Genomic DNA, 24,961 nt, shown 5'->3' with positions numbered 1-24,961 from the left:
GGCACTGGACTATTTTAAGGAACGGATAAATATGTCAGCTAATGTGATTCGAGATCGGGTTGAAGGTATTAGTGTAAGCTCGTGAGTAGGCCTGCTGTAATGACTGAGTGGACATACATTCGAAGACTTTGGTACAGGCGTTGGGGGCGTGGGGTATGCGGGTTATCCCCAAGTTATGCTATGGAGTCCTGTAGACCCTCACTCCCCCTCATCCCCCACCACACACACATAAAGTATAACAAAAATAACGCGAAAAAAGCAAACACTGGTCGCGAGATCATGAGAGTCCACCTACATGATCAGATGACCGAATCACACCATTTCTGCATGAACCCATTATCATTTCAAGGACAGTATTAAGGGTGGGGATTAAGGCAGCTGCTCACGTGACATTGTTTTCCCCCTCATTGAATGAGTGAGGGTGCATTATCCCAGCACACTAGCCTAATCTTTTGTAACTTCAAGTTAAATCCTTTGCAGCCTCTCAGTGAACTGTCATCACTTCAGAGACATCAGATATTCCATCAATGGATGAACGGAGTTTAAATATTTATGTGCTGCATAAATTATGCTGTATTTGCACATAAAGCTGGTATATCTGCATATGCATTCTAAAACCTCAGCAGGCTTCTCTTTATCACAAAACACCTGATTTCATACTCAGAGGCTCAGAGGGGGGGGGGGGGGATCCTGCAAACTGAAGGTTTTGTTTGTTTATGCATCTATAAAAAAAAACCCAGCACTAAAGTCTACCTCTGTCTAAACAAACAGTTTGCAGATACTGGAACTGAAAAGCTGGCAGATCTGTTAAGTGGCCGAAATGTAGGAATAAAGATTGATCCTGCTGTTTAGAAGCACTTTCTGTGAACAATGGAGTGATATTCCTGCTTATTGATCCATATCTGCTGGAAGGTGGACAGAGAGGCCAGAGTGCACCCTGTAGAACACAACAGAATTACTCAGTTTACAATAGCATGAACTGAATGGGCTAACAATAGAATACCATAGAAGAAGGAATGGAGTAGAATAGAATAGAGATACTCAATAAAGTAAGATATTTATTGAATTAATAAATGCCCAATAATAAATTACCCAATTTACAGTTGAATGGTATCAAATTGGAAACAAAGATGTAAGAAATGGTCTAGTGTCTGAGAACTGAATAAAATGTACAAACGAATAAAACAGACTAAAATAAAATCAGTGTATTTAATATAGAATAGCAAAGAATTAAGTGGCTGGGAATAGAATAGAATCCATACAGGTAATAATAGAATAGCGCAGAAGATAATCAAGTGCCTGAAAACAGAATAGAATAGAATCAAATGGGTAAAAATACATTAGAATTTAGAAAGTACTCAATCTAGTATAGTGTGGAACAGAATAGAACAAAACAAACATACTCCATATAAAATAGCATATAATAAAATTAAGTGGATGATACTACAATAGAATAGAATAGAATAAACATATTCCATATAAAATAGCCTATAACAGAATAGAATAGAATAAACATATTCCATATAAAATAGCCTATAACAGAATAGAATAGAATAAACATACTCCATATAAAATAGCCTATAACAGAATAGAATAGAATAAACATACTCCATGTAGAATAGCCTATAATTGAATAAAATATATAGGATTGCTGGGAATAGAGCAGAATCAATGTGCTCAATATGGAATAGCATAGAATAGAATAACTACCCACCACAAGGTCAACTGTGCTTTCTCAGGACCCTGGCTGTCTGACCAGGATTCGAACCGGTGATCCTCTGGTCATAGTGTCAGTTGAAGTTCCACCTTTTTTCTGAAAGGTGCTTCAAAGGTAAGACAACTATTGCTACATTTATACTGCAAAAAAGCTTAACAATGTCATTCATTCATTTTCTCATACAGCATCTTAGACCTGGAGGTTACAGAAGAGGTGAGAGGTGACCAAAAAACAGGACGAGAAGATTGGAAAGCTGTGATGGTGTTTTATTTTCCCAAGGCAGTGAGAGGTTCACAGTGTCTTCTCAAATGAAAAATAAATCAATTTATATTAGTATTTAAAACAAAACATAAAGAAAACTTTATTTGCAGTGGTATTCAGTAACGGCACCCAAAGGATTTTTTGCCTAAATAATCTAAAGAACCAACAGTATCCATGTTCTTCACATTTAAAAGCACACAGGTACAATAGCCTTCATTTGAACTATGTAGAAAGTATTAGCCATGTACTATGACCCAAGCATAAAAAGAAATGAATGAAAATAAATGAACACACATGGCAACATTACACTGGACTGTCTTATACTGACCTGCACCCAACACTAATGCATTTAAAGCAGTTTATTCAGATGGTAATCTTCATGTGACGGTAATAAGAAAAAAAACTTGATCACAACCTTCCCAAATCTAGATTACAAATATAAATTACAAATATGATTTTTATGGAGGCATTTGTTTTCTGTGACATTGCTTAATGATTTTGTAGTACCTTTATTTAGACAGTGTAGACAAGCCAGGTGAATTTTGAAAAAGTGGACTGGTGAGGACCACAATCAGCAGGAGTATGTTTGGAGAAAAATAACTTAAAATAACTAACAATTTCTTGAAAAGAACACCCTGCCAACTGTGAAGCAGGGCAGTGGATCTGAAATGCTGTAGGTTGTGTTGCTGCCAGTGACACTGACAGTTTTGCCTGAGTAGAGGGAAGAAAGGATCCACAAAGTGTCAGCAAATCCTAGGGGCACATGTCAAATCTGTTGAAAGGAGATCCACAAACAACTTGTGTTATTTCACGATAACTTTACAAACTAGGCTTTGATTGCTTTAATACAATAGTTAAAAATATAGTAAGAAATAAATGGAGCCGTGAACGTAGTGTTTACTTACGCCATTTATTATTCCTTAACAAGTAGCTTGTTCCTACGCCACAGCAATGAACTCCACTTACTGCACAGCCAACTCCGTTTCCCACTCCAGAGGTCTTTCTTGTCAGTTTTGCTTTTTTGTGTGTGTATATTCTTATCTGAATCCTTTTAGTTTCCTTTTAGGTCGTTCTTGTTTTCTGTTGCTCAGGGCCTTTTTTATGTTACTTCTTGGTTTATTGTATGATTTATAACAACAGCGATACAATGTTTTGGGGGGGGGGGGGTATGAGGAGGGCGAAATAATAGCACAGTTAGAACGGTTCTAAACCAGTCAGCTTGCACGGCCAGAACTAACTGTTGTATAATGTACATTAGTGCAGTGATATAGTAGTTTAGATGAACAAATGCAGCCTTTTGCTTCCACCCAAATCTCACAAGCCATCAGCTTTTGTGCTCATACAATTTTTACAGTATAACAGATTTTGATTTGAGATTCAATTTGCTACACAACACTGACTTCCTATTTTTAAATGGTGGATTTTTTGTGTTTTGTATTAAAATTGTGTGTGTTCTAATGAACATGCACCAAAGTCTGGATGTGACCCCAATATTATGAGGCAATGAAGATGAATGTGAGAGGGGAACTTTTCTCATGGTATATTTTTACATCCTGTACTGGACTAATGCTGCACACTTTGACATACTTTTACTCTAAATTCTAATGAGCACAGTTGATTGACAGCCCCTTATGCAACACTCCCAGCCTGGCACAACTAAACACAACAGCCCAAGCAAAGTGAGGAGAAATGACTGAATCAGGCTCTCTTACATATGCAGGTGGTGCTGTAGAACAAGGGTGCCCGTTCCTTGTCCTGGATATCTAGCACCCTGGGGGAAACAGATCAAACACACCTGCCTTCAATATTCAAATACTGCAGAATTACCTGGATCAGGTGTGTTAGATTAAGGCTGGAGTGGGTAGATCTCCAGGAGCAAACCTCTCAGTGTCTGTCGCTCACTAAAATCATTGTGCAGCCTATTCAGAGAACACACACTAGAATGATCTATGATGGCATGGCTAAATGGATAAAGTTACAGCTGTGTCTTGTGATTGGTGAGGAAACTGCATATGTTAACATAGCCACGATTGAGTAAACCTCCCAGTTTACATTGGAGAAGTAGGGAAAATAATATCAGTTTTTATTGGTTACTGGAAAGTTATTCATGGGGATTATAACATGGCGACGATTGCAAAGAATGCTTTTTTGTAGGGGGAGCATGGATACAGTTGGCAACATAGATTTTAATGAGTATCTTGTTTAAACATCAGCTAGTTATGATCTATGTCAGAGGTGGGCAATTCCTGTCTTGGGGGGCCAGAGTCATGCAGTTTTTCTTTTGCTGCTCAAGCACACCTGATGCAGCGTCTGTCAAGTCTGTTGGATCAGAGAAATCATCAAACTGTGTTACACTCCGGCCCTTGTTCCCTCACCTCTGGTCTACATTGTCTATAGTTAAGCTACTTGAACCCTGCCCTAAAAGTGTGACATACAATCAGCTGTGTAAAAAAATTAAATTCAACAGTTAATCATCTGTTATTCAGAGATTGCCATCAGTCTATAAAGATAGATTTGGCTCATAGTGCTTTTGAAAGTGTAAGCATGTACCCTAGTGTGTGTCCAGACCCAACCTTTCAGCAAAGAATCAAAAGCTGATCAATCGTGTACAGATACTGTATGATGGACAGTAGTTTTGCTCTTCCTGTCACAGTGCCCATGGCAAACCTTATGCCCTTTCTAGGTCAGTGCAGACAGAGGACAAACATCACTTCAATCAAAAATAGTGAGTTGAGCTCCCCTGCGTGACACTGGCTTTACATACAGTATGGGTTCATATGCACTTATGCAGCATTTATGCCAACAGGACATAACTGTAGGCCAGCGATCAATGACAGCCATTTATTGGTGTATTCAGGGAATGTCAACAAAGATGGAAGGTCATAAGAAGGTCAACACTTGCAAAGCTACTGATACTGAGAAGACTGGACAACCCTTCTAATGAATTTAGTTGCCTTCAGCAACTTTACAACCAAGTTGCACCCATTCCTGACACAGATGTGCAAAAGCACACATACACACACAGCTTGTCTAAACCGTGTAGAGAAATACTGACAATACAAAAGGACTCTCTGGAACAGATAAACATAAACCTATTGGCCCCATGCTTCATGCCAGGCATGGGCTAGCTATAAAGCCCCTCAGCATTGATCTGTGGAGCAATGGGACTGTGTTCTCTGGTATGATGTGCTACATCCAACGTTTGGGATGAGTTGGGGAAGAGGCGAGGTGGTGACCATCCAACATCCTGGGCTTTCTAAAGCATTTGCCACTTTATGTAATTAAAACTCTTCTTTTTATACTCTTCAATTTTCTGAAGAAATAGCAAACATTCTATATAAAGAACTATAATAAAGAACCAGATTATGTCAAAAACAGAAAAACACTCAGTGTCTAAAAGTTGTCTCAAAGTTTAAAAGGTTACTGTTACTAATTGTTGTTGACATGGGTGAGAAATCATTATTTACAAATGCATGTAAACATGAAAACAGGTCATAGATCCCATTTGAATTGAGTAAATTGACACTGGTATGTACCAACATTCCCCCCTCTGCTACGGAGATGGCGTGTGTCCTGAGATTCCCTGAGCAAGCAGTACAAGAGGGTCCTCTCCCAGGCTGGAGTGCGAGGGCCAAATTAGAAAAGCGACATGGGGTTAATTGGATGCTGCACATTCCGTTTCCTCTCGGTGAGTACTCCTCATATTAGCCCAGCAAGCCAGGAGGACCTTTTTCCACCCTCGATCTCACACTCCAATGCAATATTTACAGTCTGGGCCTAATCTCGGCCCTTGTCACACATGCCTCCTTCACACCATGCTGTGCCCTCTCCACATCGTCTGCCCTCTGCCAGGGAATTGGAAGGGGAAAAAAAATAAAAAACAAGAGCAAACCTGAAATAAAATAAAAAAAAAGGTGATATTGGTCAGAACCGTCTTCCCTGCAGAGCATTTGTCAGAGTTGCGCCTGAACCCGGGCAGTCTAACTAGGTCTCATATGGCAGTCCCATAAATATTGCACTTGAAGTTTTGGGAAACAGCCACATATTTTCCTTAAGGATTAAGGCTTAGTGTTTCACTTGAAGGAATTATTGTCACTCGGCACATCACTCAATAGTGAGATGGAGAAAATGAGGTTAAACAGGCCTTTGAAATGAACATGAAATATTCATGAATCAAATTTGAATGGTTTAATCTACGAACGCTGAGCTACCCTCAGCTTCATGGCGTACTTTTCAAGGATATCCTGGATGAGTCCAAACAGGGATTTGAAAGCTAGAAAGCCGTAAACGTTCTCAAAATGGATGACATAGCAATGTGTCTGTCTTACTAAGATGTGAGCATTACTGTTTTTTAAATAGGTTCAGTTAAAAAGTAGCCGAGCAGCCTTAAGCCACGGAAATACGAGGAACCACCATGCCCAACACCTGCCACGTTTAAAACCTTTAATTTATTCCCAAATGAATCAAATATATGCATTTGTGAGCTGTAAGGATTCCCATCCTGTTTTGGAATGTCCTCTTGAGTTTTACACTGGAGCTATTAGGGCGAAGTAGCCAGCAAGTGACGGCGGCCTTTGCCACACAATAATAGAGAAACTAATGAAGCAAACTTCAGACACGTTTTTGTCTTTGGCAACTGCTGGGATTTGCCATAAGGGGGAAAACTATGTAAATTTGATACTTGCTGAACTATTCCTTTAGGTCTCCTCTGGGATCCTGATGCCCTCCAACTGGGCAAAATTCTGCCCTCAGCCTCCAGAGGGCAGGAGTGAGTGAGGCTTCAGAGCAGGACAGAGTTCTGCTTGAAGAACAGAGATGAGGACAAGTAGCACTGAATTACATTAAACATACTCACACATTCCATAAGCATGTCTTGTTAACACTCAGTGATTCTGGTTAGTTTAATGCAGGAATGCAACATGCACTGCCAGAACAGCCACCATCAAAAAGCTTTGAGGAGAACCTAGAATTTTCCCAACTTCCTTCATCTAGTTCAGCTCCTCAGCAGCTCCTTTGAATTGGGATTCTCTCAGATATCCTTTAACATCAGCAAGATGAAAGAGGACACTTTCTGAGAGCGGACTTCTTCCACCAACCTTCCAGAGGACAAAATATCACTTCAGAACCTCAAGACTTGACATATTTTGAGAATACAGTACACCTACTCATACAATTATGCAATTATCCAATCAACCAATCATGTGACAGCAATGCAATGCATAAAATCATGCACATTTGGGTCAGCAGCATCAGGTATCATGGGTAAATCAACCATCATGAGGAATGAGGAAATATGTGATCCCAGTGATTTTGAGTGTGACATGATCGTTGTTGCTGCTGATCTGAGATTTGCAGCACAACACTCTCTAGAGCTTATCAGAATGGTGTAATTAAGAAATGCATGCAGTGAGCTGCAGTTCTGCAGACGAAAACACCTTGTTGATGAGAGAGGCAAACAGAGAATGGCCAGACTGGTCACTGAACTGACAGAAAGGCTACAGTAACTTAGATAACCACACTGCACAACAGTGATGAGCAGAAAAGCATCTCAGAATGCACAGCACTTCCAACCTCGAGGCAGATGGGCTTCAACAGCAGATCACCACATCGGGTTCCGATTCTGTCAGCCAAGAACAGAAAGCTGAGGCTGCAGTGGGAAAATTACAGCCTTATCTTATGAATCAATCTTTCTGCTGAGAGGCTCATAGATGGTAGGGTCAACAACTTTGGTGTCTACAGCATGAATCCATGGACCGCACCTGTCCCAAATGAACAGTCCAGGCTGGTGGAGGTGGTGTAACGGTGTGAAAAATTATTTCTTGGCACTTCTTTGGGCCTGCTGTTACCAAGCATCGCACCAATGTCAAAGTCCATTTAAGAATTGTTGCTAACCATGTGCATCCCTTCATGACCACAACTGACCCATCTTCTAATGGCTACTTCCAGCATGATGATGCACTGGATCTGAATCCATAGGACACCTTTGATGTGAAAGGATGGGAGATTTGCAGCATAAACATATGCCTAAATCACACACTGAGAAATGGAAAGATTTTGAAAGAAATTGCGAAGGTACAAAGAAACTAATGTATGTATAAACCTTTTTATTGAATTTCTGGGTGCTTCCTCTAGCCTTTACAGTGGTCCTTGTTTCATTAAATCTATCTTACATTTGCAACCATATGGTGGTTGTTCAAATATAAAGAGCTCACAAGTTAATTACAAGACAGGCAACAATTTACGTTGTTAAATACATCACAGCTTAATTCTAACAGTTTCAATAAACAACAATAAAAAAAACAGGACAAAACCAAGCTCTTCCACACATGCCTCTAAGGTGAACAGACAGGCTATGCTCTCAGCAAAGGGGCTTTCCGTGCCTCATGTTCTGGGCGCAGGTCCGACCCAGGTTGGCCCCCTCTAGCAGAAGGTCTGACAGTCGGTCCAGCCCAAGGCAGGCCGTGAGGGGGACGACAAGGCCGTACAGTCCACCCAGGAAGATACTGAGAGGCCAGCCCAGCACCAACAGGACAATCAGCCAGATAATGGCCCAGAAACAGGAGCCACAGCTTGCCATTCTAGAGAACAGAGAGCAGAAATTGTGTTATATGAACATGTTCTGCTTGACATCATCTATTCATTATTACAGTCATGTTTGCCATTAGTGACAGAGAGGCATTGGGGTTGTGACAATAATTACTCAATTTGTAGCTTGATTATTCACATACGCTGCTCAGCATAAGTAAATAATCAAAGAACGCTCAGTGTAGATACCAAAAGACATTCCAGTTGGCACGAACAAGCCTGTTAGACAGTAGCTTCTCCCTGTTTTTTTTTCCTCCATGGACTTCATTTTTTTCCATGTGGAAGAGGCACACATTCTGTGAAAAGACTTTCTCACATCAGGGCTTACACATGGTTTTCTTGCCATGCGAAGCTGAATAGTGCCTTGATTGGGTTGCTAGATCCTAGAGATACTAGTTGTCTTCCCTCATAGACTTTACGTTTATTATGTTTTATTTTTTATTAACTTTTGCACTGCAACACAGATCTTAACCAGTGAAATCATGTTAAATGCAGTCAAGACATCTGGCATTTCTCATTTTGATTATTGTAGGAATATTATAAGTAGAGTTACACAAAGTACGAGCAGTTTAATACTGTAACAGTGAAATCCAGTAACCAATTCAACACTCCAACTCTAACATTTAATTCTTCATTTAAATAAGACAGTGCCAGGTTTACATTGTACAAGTACTTTTACTTGTTTTGTCATAGTATTGTTTGGAATTGAGCATTGAGATATTACACTTGGTATTGAAATTCAAGCCAATTTTTGTTCTTCACATTTTTTTTTTTTTACAATAATGAACCAACCTTTTCTAGATGTTGTACATAAATACATTCAAAAAGTGAAAAGGTCTTATTCCATTGGGATTTTTTTTTGTCCACATGATTTCGTATACACATAAGCATTTTATAGAGCAAAATTTAAATATAGTAAGTGTAGAAATAATTTAAATAATTATTTTTTTTATCTCAAAATAAGTGATCAGCTATACTGACTATGTTTAGATAATTCTGCTATGCTTCCTGTTATTCTGTCTACCTGAAATGATATCTACGCACTGCTAGTGTGGGGAAAAATAACATTGCTCTCTCATCACCCTATGCAGTTATACTCAATCTACTATACAGACATTCCTTTAAAGTGGTTTCCAGATTGTACAATCCACCGAATGCAACTTCTGGCATGTTGTGTTAATGCTCATTCTCTGTGGGAATGAGAAAGGCTTGCTTATGTCATGTGGGTTTTTTCTGAAAGCAACACTTAATGAGGATCCCATGGCTGAGCTAAGTTAATTATATAATGCCCAACTGCTGCTGAAACTGCTGGAGCTGAATGTGAAATTTGAAAGAAGGAAATGATATGGAGTGAGAAGTATCCATAATCAAACAGCACCTCAGACTTTACCTACAGAGAGACACTGTTTTTCTATCCTTGGTCCAAAACTAATTTTACTTAAATTAAAGCAGTGGTGAAAAATCTGTGAATGAAAAAATGAAACCACAGGTGGTCAAAAACAGAGACGTGTACCAATTTCAATTTTAGTTTCCATTCTTCCATCTGATTTCCTGGTTCTGCCTCTTTAAGTCATTTGCTGCAGCAGTACTGGGAGTGCACATGCTGTTAATAAAACTCGTGACATGCAGTGGTATGGTTAAAAAAAACAAACAAAAAAAAAAACACCCACTAGAGCACAAGTCACTAACTCTGAACTCCTGACCAAGCCAAAACTGGCAAAATGTGCAAGTTTCTAAACAGAAATGGAAAAAGCAAAAACACCACCACACAGAAAAGAAGAGGTAACAGCTCTATCTGTAGATACTTCTTCAATAGAAACAACGGTCAGACGACTTGTAGTGTAGCAAGCTTTAAGGACAAACACCTGGCTACAGTTTAACCCAAGGTGTAAATCTGGAACTCAAGCCAACAGAACAGAACAAAGCAAGAAACCAAAGAAAGAAGAAAACAGAGTGAAGAAAACTGTACAAACCTTGTGAAAGATCCTTCTCTAGTGAAAAAGCTTCTTCCTTATATGAAGATTTTCGGTTCTTCAAGAGTAAAACAATCCTGACCGTCTTCGGGATTCCAGGATCTCTCTCGTCCTCTCGCTCTCTGTGTGGAGATTGCAATCTGGCTCTGTCCAAGAGAATCCAGCAACAAATTCCTCCTGGTTACTGCTAATTTCCTAGGAAGCACTAGATATGCAGTCAGGGAGGGGAGATGGTTAAGAGCCAACCGAAGTGTAGTAGGGGAAGGAAGACGTCCAGGGCAAATTGCACAATTCACATGTGACTGTACTCACACCAAAAATGTGACAGAAATTTGTCCAAGCCCTTCATTTACAAAGAGATGTGGCTCATCATAAGACCCATAAAAGCTGTAGTATGAGAATAATGAAATGTCACACGCTGAGAAAAGCAGCGAAATTGCTTGGCACATCTTGGTGCCGCATGTGATTGAGTGACTGACAAGGTTTTCACCCTCTTTCACCCCCATGTCAATCACTCATATAACACACATATAACATCATGATGTGTTAAACAGTATTTGAGAACTGGACAAAACTGACAAGTTACACTAGACATAAGGGACCAGTGAACACTGTAAACACTGGAGGTTTAACAACTTCATTTTATTACAAAAGAGGCATCATTTGTTACAAAAGATTTCTTACAAATGGGAAAAAGCTCTGCTTTTCTCAGCAGTATCAATGGAAACCAAATCAAGATGGGATAAAAAGGAGATGTTTCATATTATTAAAAAAAACAAACAGAAAACATTGAGAAAAAAAAACAAAACAAAGCAAAAAACACACACCAAACCATCCATTGGACAGTGTGGTATATCAGGAGTCACCAATCTTCTCTGCAAAGGACCAGTATGGCTGCAGGTTTCATTCCAACCAATAAGAATCTCACACACAATTAAATGTTTAAAGACTGAGACCAATTAGATGTGTCTCTGCTTGACTGGAATGAGAACCAGCAGCTTTGCTGGCCCTTCACAAATAAGACCGAAGACACCTGTGGTAGAAGACCCTGACCAGTGAACATCATGGATACTGTGGGTGGGTTCTCCTTAGGGCTCCTCCTCCTCACTGTCTCCGCTGTCACTGTCTCTGCCTGGGTGTTCGGGCATTTTAGCATGCTCCGCTGTTTGAGATTCCTCCTCCATCTTCGTCTGAGACTCCTCCTCCATCTTCGTCTGAGACTCCTCCTCCATCTTCGTCTGAGACTCCTCCTCCATCTTCGTCTGAGACTCCTCCTCCTCCTTCTCCGCCTTACTTTCACTCTGGCCTTCCTTACTCTCCCCAGCTGCCTGAGTGTTCACCTGATCCTCTTCCTCCATATTCACATCAGGCTTTTCTTCTGCAATCACCTGCCGAGGAGGTGGAAGAAGCTTCTGCTGCTGCTGCTGCTGCTGCTTGTAGGCAGAGACATAAAAAACATCACATGATTGTCTACACAATGCACATCATGATTTCAAGCATGGGCATGTTGACATGTTATTACTGAGATGCAAACGTGCCAGGATGTAGCGTGATCAGATGAAGATTGGATCACTGAGACCACATCGGTTGTGGTCAGAAACAGACATGACCACATTCAACACAAGTGAGAATGGCATTATAAAAGCGCTGTACTTTTCCACAAATTAAGCCGAATGCCAGGAGAACATGAAAGATCAGGCATGACAGGAATGACGTCTTTCCCATTAGCCTTGGCATCTCTCTCTCATGTCCAGAAAGTTCCCTGGACAGTAGACGCACTAACTACTGCAAGTCAAACCCAAGCCTTCTCATCTTCCTAGGATTCAGACGATTCTTTGCCAGTTTTGAACAGTTGCTTCCCATATTAATTTCATGTTCACAGCAGGTTACAGCATAACTAAAATTATGTATATTTTGAGGGGCCATTTATGTGGCATGGAGGATGTATCAGGACATGTAACATGTTAATGCAAGAAGAAACACAACGCTAGCTTTTTTTCCCTTTTTTAGACTAAAGCAGATGATCTTCTTCAGCAGCGTTTGTTTCCGAATGCTCGGATATTTTCTTGCATATAACTCTCACTTCAATGAAATTTGAACAGGATTTAAACTACAAAAACTGACAGCAATAAATACAAAAGCCATTCCTGCAATCCAGGCTGATTTTAAACACTTTTGCAAAGCATAGAAAATTGATATCTGCCTTGTTACCCACCTTTACCTCCATGAGAAAGCAAAGCTTTCTATTCTACTGCAAATAAGTTTCAGTAAATAGAAATTGCTACATGGAGTTTCTCAAAAACTCAAACTCTTCCTCCAGCAGGGAGCTCCAAGGATGAAAGGAGAGTGCGAGGGAGTGTAGACAGTAGACAGCATGTAGACTGAGGATATTCAGTGGCAAAGCACTTCTGATGTGGGAAAACAACAGCAGCAGCTCTAAACCTCCAAAGCCATTTTAGTCTAGTGTGGGTGTTTGGAGAGGAATGGGAGGAGCTAGGGCCTCTCAACACTGCAGCACAGCAGGCCTTTATTAGAAGCAATTTGTTCCCCATCCAAATGTTAATGGCTTGTAAAGTTTCGAAGTGCAGCGTTAAAACAAATCTCTCACATTTGACCTATTTCCAGCTCCATTAAACTTTCAAGATAAAAAAAAAAAAAAAAACATTTCTCTTCCAAAAAGAAGTCTGGTTTTGATATGAAAAATAGAGTGGTTTGGTTCACAGGGGGGCAGAGGAGCCGGTATATTTATATATATATATATATATATATATTTTTTTTTTTATTATTTATTTAATAACAACAATAATAATACAAAAACTAAATAAATAAATAATAAAAAAAGTCCTTACCTGTCTGTACTGCTGGGAGCTCTGTATCATATGCATATACGTATTGTAGACCAGGTTGGCCATCTCGGGCATATTCTTTATAACTTGATCTGGCTTGTTTGAACGTGAATCAGTCTGTATGGAGAGAGGGAGAGAGGAAGAGCGAGTGAGAGAGATTTACTACATTTTCCTTCTATAAATGATGAATTCAACACTACCTCTATTTACTGGATATGACTGTTTTAGATAGATGTGGATATTTAATTAACACAGCAGGCAAGGAAAACAGAGGAATACATTATGGATAGTGGCTATGCAACTACACAGGACACCACAGGATAAACCACTGAGAACTGTCAATCACACTATGAAGTGTATATTTGTACAAGAGTGCCAAATATCCTCACTCAGCATAACGGCCTCATAACACTACAGCATCCATTTAGAATAGAGGCCATTACCAAGCTTTTATGGTTAAATCAATAAAACATGGATTCTGAAATCCCTTTTTTCAGGAAACTATATTTCATAACTATATTTCCAAATGGAATTAAAATGCAAACACATAGTTTAATCTGATAGTATCAGTAGGACTAACAGATGCAACCAATCACTGTTGGGTATGCTAGGCAAGGCTAAAGTGGTTGGGAGGGGATTTCTTGATTGAAGAGATAAGTGGGCTTTGTATAGGGCCCAGAAGAGCATTCCCATTGGGCCTGGCCTTCAATGGCAGAATTCACTGGGGAGGAGAAGAGTAGTTGTCATACACGCCCCCTGCTCTAAAGCGACCACACAGGGGTCTCCTCACACCAGCCTGACTGCTGTTCAACAGCAACTTTCACCTTCTGACATTTTACCAGACTTTAGACTGTTTTAGAGCACCTAATTAGATACCTGCATAAAATCCTTCAGCATGTACAGGTAGGCTTGACCAAGAATGACAACGCTGACATTTTAGTTCAGAGAGTTCACAGTGAGGATAATTCAATTCTTCTTGAGCCTACAATGAACAATTACCCGCTCTTAATTAACTCTCAATTAACTCCTCTTAAATAAGTGCCTCTGTACACCAATGTCATTTTCAGAGTTCATCTCTAGTACATGAACTAGTCAAAAGTGACACACTGCATTTCAGAATAACAGTGCAGACAAAGTTGAGGCAAGCTTTGAAAGGAACAGCCCTCTTTGCTTTGACGCACAAATCATATTCTAGCAAGTGAAATGCTCTTGAAAGTGGTTTAAATATTAATTCAACATTAATGTAATATTAAAGTAATTTTATACAATTAATTCATTTATTTCTAACATATATTTAACTTGTTTTGTTTTCTCAACTAAAAGCATCTTTGCTTTTGTCAAAAAATACTGCTTGAACAAGCTAATTAATCTGCCAGTGGAATAAGGAAGGAGAAACATCAGATATTTAGACTAGATTTCAAAGGATTTCTCTTGCTTGTTTTACATTCACTGTCTTCACCAGCTTCATGAAAGGACTCTGGATGCTTTACCGGTTTGCACTTTGTCCATCCTCAGACCACTGTTAGTAGATGTGGTTGTAATGTGGTAACCTGGTCATAACTGGGCCCCTGTTAAAGAGGCTCAGGTCTTGGGCACACCTGACCATTTCTCCCCCAGTTACCACTGAAAATATATCCCAGACTTTTACATGTATCACTAATTACACTGAACACTTCATCTGTGAGTGGTCATAATGTTTTGGGTAATCAGTGTATATTTCAATATTCTGATAAAAAGATGAATTGAGGTCTGTCTTTGACTAGTACTGTGTGTGTGTGTGTGTGGTGTTCGAGAACTCACTGATGTGTAGTACTCATGAGGCCGAATGTGCAGCTGCAGGGGTCTTGCGGTCAGCTGGTTGAAGGCGGGTGTCAGCTCAAAGCAGTTTTGGAACAAGGAGACCCGAGCAAAAATGTACAGCCCAAGTCGGGCTCTGGACATCGCCACCACCAAACGTCGTACATCTCTGAACAGACAAGTAAAAGACAGCAGATGATGGAATGGTGGTGATTGAGGGAGAAAGTACACACACACACACACACACACACACACACACACACACACACACACACACACACACACACACACACACACAGGTTACTGTTCCATCTATCCACAGGAATTAAAGGATTTAGAAGGGTTAGTTTTTCCATGGTTGGGGATATTAGGCCTTTCCCAGCGATAAGTGTGTGTTTAATAAAAGATGTTTTACAGGCTGGTCTGTCAGTCCCGGTGGACAGCCCTATTAATGAAGCCAATCCGGTTCATTTAAAAAGCCTGATAAGACGGCTGCGCCTCCTGCTGAAATTGGCTCTAATTTTAACTCCTTCATCACACTCCAGTCTCATCTGCTTGTGGCTTTCTTACACAGCCGTACACACATTCACATATTAAACACATACACAAACGAAGACAAACATTTCAGACAGTGGTGAAACCGAATACAGGTGGGAGGTAATATTTGGAAGTCATTTTTGTGTGTGCAACTGTGCGTGTGTGGAGAGGGGTGCTTTAATAAACAAGGACGTGCTATAGAAATAGCTTCCATGGGGAAAAAATTAAAAAAATAATAAAAATCCCACAGTAATAAAACCCATGCTATCCACCAACTGGCAACATGTCGAGCAAAAATGCTGTCAATGAAAAGCTACTATTGCCTTGGGCAGAATAGGTTATACATTATTTACTGGGTTTAGATGTTAAAGTGTGTGCTTTTGAGCGTGAGTGTGTGTCTAGATGGTCTACTGCAGGGGGAGTCAGCTTCTCCTGCAGTTACGTGCATCTTCCCAGGTTACTGGCGCAGTAGGAGATAACTGCTATGGTGAAACACAACCCCACCATTAACGCACAAGTGTACAATTTCTCAGTGTCTGGGCGGATGCAGCTGCCAAAGGACTTGAGCATGAATCACTGCTTTTCCAATCATTCACAGGCTAGTAGAGAAAAGGTCAGCATGTTATGAATGAAGCAGAGGGAGGAGGAGGAGCATCTATATGAGGAAAAACAACTATGCTGATTTACATGCCAATAGGCTCGCCAAACCCATGTAAGCACCCATGAAATATAATGCCTCCTTCAGCAGCCCTGACAAATGCTGCAGTCATGGAACAGGGCTAGAAAATGACTATGAAAATGACTGAACAAGGCTTCTACAAGCACAAACCATGCTCAAGCCCACCAGACTGCAGCAGAACATCTGAAGACAGGCTTGAATTAGGCATTTAGCATTAGAGAAAATGCGAGAGAATTGACAGTCAAAGGTAAAACAAGGGTTTCGCTGTTATATCAGTTCAGCACTGCGCTGCGCTTCTGAAGCGGCTGGTAGTCTTCTAGAAGGCCTCGGTGCTTTTAAGGACATTAAGCAAGCAGAGCACAGATACAAAGCCATAACTTATTCATTAGGCTAAAGCTCCATTTTCAGACTGCAGTTTCAGCTTGCAGGGCTGAGCCTCTGTCAGCGCTCACAGTAAACAAGCTTCTATACATCAGAACACAGCAATAATTCTCCCAGTGAGGGGGAGAAAGAAAAAAAAAAAAAAAAAAAACTAATGTCACTCTTTAGCTGTGAAATATTCAGAGAATTACAATAACAATCATTTGTTTCGCAGTCGGCTGGAAATGAAAAAGCTTTGCGTTAAATGCGCATCAACATGCGCGCGCACACACATCAGGGAGCAGGGAATTATGAACCCAGCTCTTAAAGCTTATAATAAAATGCATTCAGAGACCAGGCTTTGATCATGAAGCCTCGCTTTGTTGCTTTTTGTCGATATTTCAGCACGATGAGGTATAATACATTAGCTTCACTTTGACAAAACATTATGCGTTTGGGTTCCACTGAAGTCATCTTGCTCATATTATCCCTCTTCACTCTCGTATGAAGACTTGCATTTGAGCTGTGTCTCTCTGAATGGAGTTCACTGAGGTCTAAATGTTTCTGAATGGGGGGGATTGCTTGACAGCACTTAAGACTCAGGGGGTTGGCGGTAAAAGGAAAGTGCTTACCTCAAGTGTCCAACGGCTTTGGTGCGGACCAGCGAGAGGACGATGTAGTCATTCTGCTGACCCTGGAACCTGTCCACTGTTGTCACCTATGAGAGAACATCCCAGTGTTAAACACAGACGGCTCGCCTCCAGGCTCAGGGTGCTGTTTTTGCCAGCCTGCCCCCACCTACTCTTTAAGAAGGATTTAGTTGAAATGTTTAAGACCATATGCTTTCCCCCAAAAAAATGCTGGGGCTTGCAGCTTTGGGGGTTGTTTGTTGTTGCTATCGTGCTAAAGCAGGCTGGCGGGGAGTGGAGCTTATACGGGTATTTACCTAGCAGCTTACCTGACTTTATATGATAGGCTCTCCTGTGCTGGTTAAGCAAAGTATTTTTGGTCAAGTTAGAGAAACTGATAGGAGACGGTATTTGCATGCATAAAGGACCTGCAAACCAGCCAGGTGAACTGATCCTCTTTTAATGCAGGTCTTAAAACAAGCCGATTTGAAACGCTGCATTTCTGAAGTTTGTATAGCAATGATGAGGAAAGGGGACAGTATGCTGCACAGGCTCTCACTTAACACAGAATCAAGCCAACTTACACTTTTGTTGCTAAACCTTGTCAGATATAAAACGACCACAGTCTTGTTTACTAATTTACTGGCTAAGTGCTACATGCTGTAATTCACCATACTTTTTTTTAGCATCTTTCACCCTTTTCTTCTGGCCAGTACCCTACAGGACCATCACAGAGCGGGTATTATTATTATTATTATTTATTTTATTTTTTTTTTAGAGACAGAAGCTCATCTGTTGCTGCACAGTTTGTGTTGAGGATCCTCTAGCCCTTCATCAGCGGTCACAGGACGCTGCCCACTGGACACTGTTGGTTGGATATTTCTCTTTGGTGGACTGTTCTCAGTCCAGCAGTAATGCTGAGGTGTTTAAAACCCCAGCAGCACTGCTGTGCCCAATTGCCTTTTTCCAGCACAACACACACTAACACGGGGTCCTGAAAACTGAAGAACAGGGTGAAAGGAGGTTAAACTAAGTAAGCAGAGAAAGAGATAGACCACAGTCTGTAACTGTAGAACTACAAAGTGCTCCTATACGGTAAGCTCATAAAATGGACAACGGCTATAAAAAACAAAGAGGTGGTTTTAATGAAGTGACCGATCGTTGTAAGCGGTCTAGAGTTTCAACTGAAAGCTTGTATCTTCCCTGATGAAAACATAATTACCATACCATTGCCTGTGCAAGCCTCTAATATTACTGGATCATTTTTAATGATATCTATATTCTGCACAGATGACATGCAGCATTTAACATTCAGTGGGTCTTCACGTCTGGTTGGAAATCAAAATACTGCCATCCTTCATCTGGGCATGCTTGTCTATTTTATTTTCTTCCAAGAGCACATCTAATGAGCTCTAGAGTGTAGGAGTTAAATACCTGAATGTGGGTAGGGGCATTTAGACTGACCTCTGAGATCATGCATGCTTGCAAAATAATCTCTTTTCACCAGGACATTTACTGACAGGTTCGTCATCTTTATATGATTCAAATGAAGGAAAAGACAAGAACGGTGGTCCCAGGTAACACAGAAATGGTAAAAGCTCTAGTAAAACCACCAGTAATCCTCATTTATGAATGAGCACGTTGCTACTTCCTCTTAATGTGACAAATCCAGCCCTTATTGTCATTTCCTTCTTATATTAAGAGATGACAAGCCAACTCCTCAGTACAACTCACAGTGATGGGCCTTTGTTCCATCACCACTAATAAAATGTAGGACACTTTGATAGTGGCTAATGGCTTCAGTATTGAAGAAGCTGGATTCACGCAGATAACAGAAGACACACACCCGAGCGTAGAGAGAGATAAGCTTCTACAGGCTGATAAAATCAGTGTAGGTAACAGAGTGCACTGCCTCTGTCTAAACAGGGCCTGATAAAGAGAGAAACGAGGCCCTGTAATACCCACTAAAGTGCTCCCTGACATCTAGCCAACACCCTTAAATAAATCTCAGCTATAACTATTCCCACACATTCAGTCCACAGAGACAAGCCACTGTTGGAGCACTTTTTTGGTGGAAAGGTAGAGCATCTATTTACATCTTCCTGTTTCTAATCAGACCAAGTGCAGCAACAGAAGCGACATGTTCTATAGCAGAATGAGGCAGTGAGGGCTGTACGTTTACACAGACCAATTCAGTACACACAGACTCCTCCTGCGAAGGCAGCCTTGTATGAACCCCTCTCCTTAACCAGCAGAGCTAGAGACTGGCTCACGCAGCCAGGCTGTACCCCGGAGGCTCAGCCCTGACGGGCTAAATATGCCACACAATTTCATCCAAAATGCTTTGCCCCCCTTTTTCCACCCGCTGGTGCTACATGGAAGAGTAGTTTATTTTTAGACTTCATTTGGGAGTTCTTCGAGGCTGAGCGTTTTGTATTCTGATAAGCAATTTATGCAAAATCTACAGTACCAGGGACCAAAGTGCAGGGGTCATGACATCACCTGGTGTTATCGGGCTATAGTAGTGAGGGGCCTACGATGCAAGGCTCTTTACAGACCGCTCCTGCAGAGGTACAATCTGGACAAATTACAGTTGTGATTAAATTTCTGAAAAGTACACCATTAATTCATTACAAAATACCTATTTTTATTCATCAGCTGTGAATAGCAGGTTTCATTTCTCCTGTTACCTTGTATTTTAGGGGCAGCTGTGGTCTAAAGATTAGAGAAGCAGGCTTAGGAGCAGGTGGTCACTGGTTCGATCCCCAGGACCAGCATCCATGACTGAGCACCCAACCCCAACTGTTACTCGCTGTTACTCGAGGTGGCTGCCCACCACTGCCACTAATGGGTCAAATGTTTAGCAATTTGTCACACTTTATTAATTTAAACTTTCATATGATAAACATATCATAAAGAGAATGTGAGTACACAGCTGACTTGCCCTAACTGACAGCACCACAATTTCTATGCTGTACCACAAAATTACATAAGAGAATGTCTCTAAAATACAGGAGCAAGTCAGATTCTGAATTCTTTCTACACAATATAGGGTTTGGAGTAGCTTAATCAAAGTTTTGACTTGAGGCCCTTTGAGATTCTATAGAGATTGATCTTGAATTAAAGCAATGAAAGTGACAGATGCAAAAACTGAGTCATAACGCGTTTTTCACAGTACTGCTTATTTTAAAATGCTTTATTTTAAAATACTTTGAAAATGTCATTTTTATATAATAGCTAAGGTCAATACTGCGATAACAATTAACAACCGATATATTATGCAGCACAGGACAGGAGAAGAGAGCAAAGGTGCTCCAGGAGGAGGGTCCTCCAGGAGGACTAGACAGCAGGTCACGGTAAGACTCACTGATTACAGAGGCAGCTCCCTCTCATTAGCACCCCCGGCCACTTTCAGCTGGGGACTGGGACCAGGGCAGTCGCTGCCTCTTAGCAGATGGTCACAGAATTAAAATATTTATTGGCAGGTCTCAGGGAGCGCCAACGTCTGCTCCAGGCTGCCTTTTCCTGCCTAATTTATGACTTGCATACTCAATCCAGAATGGCTAATTGTCCCATTTTTAGCAGACTCTGGGGTACCAGGGTACTGGGGTACAGTGGTGCAGTGGAACATGAGGGGAGCCTGGTCACCGAGTGTTGTTTTTACAGCGAGAGGTTCTGTCTCACTTCTTATCTCATTCCCTATTCCCTGACCGCCCTTCATACCTGCCATACTGCAGACTTTGGCCTTGTGTGTGTGTGTGTGTTTCTGTATGTAAGGCTGGGATGGCTGTACGTGCATGGCTGAGTTCTGAAGCGGGGAGATAAGTCCAGAGGGAGGCATGGCAGGACAGATCTGATCCCTGCTGCATTAAAGTCCAACCTCGTCACCTCCTCCGGCTTCACTACGAATACAAACTAGCCAGGCACTGATTACCCACATCGCTTTCACTACGGGTTCTATTAGTGTCAATCTAATTCGGCCTGCACCCACATGGGAGGAAGACAGCCATCGTTTCAAATCCAGTTCACATTAATGTGATTTTACTTTCATCATAAGGCCTCTTAACCATGTTAAAGAGCCCAAGAGGACGAGGGGAAGGCACTTTAGAGATTTTAAAATAAACATTCCTCCCAGAGGTACAGAGCTGAAATTCATCTCCATATTTCGCCACACTCAGGGCCAACATGCATATGTAAATGTGTTGCTGGCTTCCTCTGATGCGGCATGCAGCGTGTGCTCACTGCTTCCACCTCCTCCACTGTTTGACCACAGTCTAGTAACGGTGCAGACTGTAGGATTACATTTGCTAGTTAGTCTCTTTCCTCCAGTCTCTAATTAGAACGCTCTCAGTGTCTCCTGATGTGACATTTCTTTTCTTTTAGCAGTTTTGACAAACTGTCAGCAGTGCTCTGGCCAGGCGCAGGCCTGAGTGACCTTTCTGCTGTTCAGCACTTTCCCCCTGCTTCTGTTTCTCTCCCAGCCTGTCATCCAGATGAATAAACCTGCATCTCCTGCTCAGACAGCCCTAATAAGAGCCAGAGACCAAACCACGACGCACACGCACACACTTTGATGGATAGCAGTTTCTTCAGTGTTATTTGCGCATTTATGTTTCTAGAGATTCAGAGAATGACAGAAAAGCAGAAATAAGAAAGACAAGAGTCTCTAAACAAAAATTTAAATAATTTGAGATGAATATGAGCAGAACCTAATCAGTATTACATTATATGCATCCCTCTAAAAAAACATGCACAAGAAAAATATCAGCATTGACCCAAAATTTCCATATCACTGCTAGAGCTGAGCGGCACAACAGCAAACATGTATAGCACATTTAAAAAATTATGACTATCTCCATGGTGAACAGTAATTTATTCATCATTTACCATGTAATCCAAGATGGCCTCAGGGTGGGGGCACTATGGGAACTAAACTCACTTTAGTTCAGTTACGTGACACAAATCTGTGACGATCAGAACACGTTCGGTATCAATTGTTAAGTTAATCCGAAGACTGTTAACTTGACTTTGTGCTGTCAGGTATGAGGCTTTACCCTCTAAACGGGTGCAATTTGAGTTAACTTTAACACTGTCTATTGTAATGCTTGGTCTGCTAGCTAACTTATGTAAGCCTAGCTGGCTGGGTACAGGTCCAAACAAGACATGCAACAGAACAACCCTCTGTCGTCTGACTTAAGTCTCTTAGATGCAGACCAGTTTTGTTGATGCTTGGGTAAGTAGCATAGCAGTTATTAAGACTTACAGATGCACTGGGCTGTGTAAGCTTAGCGAGGAGGCTACAGATCAAGTACAACAATGGGGGAAAACACAAAAACCTCAACTTGCTTGACTTCATCAGATTTAATCAGATTTGAGTCATCTAATCTAATCTAAACCCTAATCAGTGCATGCATACAGAACCTGAGCTTATAGCACTGGCTTGTTTAAACTGTTATTAAAGAGTAGCCTTAGCCCAAGTCTTAGCCCTCTCAGCCCCTTTTAAAAAATGCATGTTAGGGGGTCCAGAACAAGCATACAGGTCCAGGGCTTAGTGAAGAGTGAGCGGAGTAGAAACCAGCCACGGCTTTGCTTCAAATGTTGCCACAGCAACCAATGGAGTGTCATCATTCGCCCATGGCTACATGCTAGAGGCAATAAATCCTAAGTTCATGCTAGGCAGCTAGCTAAACATGATGTTGCAATGTTTGTATTTGCTAAGCTAAGTCAGTATCATAGCAACAACCATCTGTGTCCAAACCCCTCGACCTGAACAGAGAGCAAAGCCTGTGACATGCCCAGTAAGCCTCGCTCTCTCTGAATGGCCTCTACGAAGACTGGAACAATGCTTTCTCCTGAGTGACAGTGTAATTAAGAGCACATGGCAATGAACAGATATTGGACAGAGGCCTCTCTCTCTCTCTAGAGCTGCCTTGTCTCAACATAACCATTGTCTTTCTCTCTTCCTCCATCTCTTCCTCTCACACCCTAATTCAGACAGATATGTAGACAAATGCCAAAGCCTGTGCTGCGTGTAACTCAATCAGCCCACTCAAAGGAGAAAATCTATTTAGACCTGCACTGGTAGAACTGCTAAAGAGCTTAAACACTAAAATGCATGTCATTAATTGGTGCATTCAAGCAAATGTCACAACTGTCACACAGAGGAAAGAAAGGCAGTGTGTTGCAGGTATGTGCTTACTTTGCTGGGCTGGCCGAAGAATGGGTTGTTGGCGCAGCGCTGGTTGATGACATCTCGGATTAAGTGCTTCTGGCCGTTGTAGGTGGTGAGGATACTGATCCGCTCAGCTGGGTAACCCAACAGCCTCATGTACATGAACAGAGCCACGGAGTACTCCGCCTCAGCCAGGTTCTACATCAACAGAGCAAAGAAAAAAACAGGTGTGTGTCAGGTTAAGTGACTGTACTGAGGCGTTCTGCAATTCTACAAATGTGACCCCAAGATCTCCCAAGATTTCTTAAATCTTACCTTTTTATACTAGTGAGAAGTTAAAGGAATTTAAATAAAAATGGAAAAGAATCTGTCACTACTATTAATTACCAGGACCAATTAATTAGGCTGCATTTACTCTGTTTAAGAGTAGAAAATATGATTTATTATTATTACAATAAAGATAGTCTTCAGCACAACCAAAAATGATTCTTTTTGTAATTCGTTATTCTTTTTTTATTCTTTATTTTGTGAGACAATCAAAGAGAGACCACACACATCCATCATCTGGGCCAACTCAGAATAAAGTAGAGGGGGGTTGGAAGGACAAACAAACAAACAAACAAAGATTTTACAACAGCCTCTGAAACCAATTCGTTTTGGAAGAGAACACAGTTACAGCAACACAGCATAACAAAACAGTCAGTGGTGATTCATTGTTGGGTACTTGCATAAAGTGTGGCTGTAGGTGTTCTAAAACAAATACTCATTTCGACCAAGATATATTATCTTATCTGACCCTTCCCAACTCCCCATTGATCTGAAAATGCATTTCAGTATTAAATATGTCCATTAATGCGTTATGGACCTTTAACCTGAAATGCTTTATTACTGGACATTCCCTAAATATATATGCCAATGGTTGGCCGTTTGATTCCCACATAGTCTCCAACATTCACCTACATCCCCTGTAAAATATACTTTGTTTTGGAGTAATAAAAAAAATAAATTAATATTATATTTCTATCCAATCTCCCCACTATACACATTATATATTAGTACACTTCCACTGAAGACCACTGAAACAATTTACTCATTTATTGAATTTAAAATGAAGATGAAATCTCTTCCGATCACCATGATAAATTGTCAAGACACCTCCTCTACTTCGCTATCCTGATAAAGGGTGTGTTCCAGAGCCTCCTTGGCTGTCATTTTGCAAATAGAGTAATTTAAAAATTTTCCATTTACATGTTTATTACACAACTTAAGCCCAACAGAAAAATGTTTCATGCTCTAGAAATGATAATATATTTTCCTTATATGTCTACATTTTGAAACAGGTCAATTTGACAAGCAACATAACAGGAGATTAAATAAAAGGTAATGGTACAGTAATTTTAAGGAT

General features: G+C 40.9%; 1 protein-coding gene and 1 long non-coding RNA gene across 3 annotated transcripts in view; both read right to left on the bottom strand.

Moving 5' to 3' along the window:
- Window positions 1-8,062: 8,062 nt before the first annotated feature.
- LOC140564695 (uncharacterized) lies at window positions 8,063-10,799 on the bottom strand. Its single transcript, XR_011980540.1, has 2 exons — window positions 10,537-10,799; window positions 8,063-8,556 (listed from the first exon to the last, which is right to left on the bottom strand). It is a non-coding gene; the product is annotated as an uncharacterized lncRNA (long non-coding RNA).
- A 364-nt stretch (window positions 10,800-11,163) lies between these two features.
- The window catches only part of aqr (aquarius intron-binding spliceosomal factor), a 52,711-nt gene continuing 38,913 nt past the window's right edge, over window positions 11,164-24,961 (bottom strand). Inside the window, exons 32-36 of one of the 2 annotated variants that reach the window (XM_072690310.1) lie at window positions 23,584-23,754; window positions 17,388-17,473; window positions 15,183-15,348; window positions 13,386-13,499; window positions 11,164-11,969 (exon numbers count right to left, since the gene is read on the bottom strand). In XM_072690310.1, coding sequence (XP_072546411.1) covers window positions 11,625-11,969; window positions 13,386-13,499; window positions 15,183-15,348; window positions 17,388-17,473; window positions 23,584-23,754 — 882 coding nt within the window. In that variant the 3' untranslated portion in view covers window positions 11,164-11,624. The remainder of the gene's footprint in view (window positions 11,970-13,385; window positions 13,500-15,182; window positions 15,349-17,387; window positions 17,474-23,583; window positions 23,755-24,961) is intronic. The other variant, XM_072690311.1, reaches the window with a different exon arrangement.

The sequence above is a fragment of the Salminus brasiliensis genome, chromosome 10 (genome assembly GCF_030463535.1).
Source record: "Salminus brasiliensis chromosome 10, fSalBra1.hap2, whole genome shotgun sequence".
NCBI lineage: Eukaryota > Metazoa > Chordata > Actinopteri > Characiformes > Bryconidae > Salminus > Salminus brasiliensis.
This window is presented reverse-complemented; position numbering and strand designations above follow the sequence as displayed.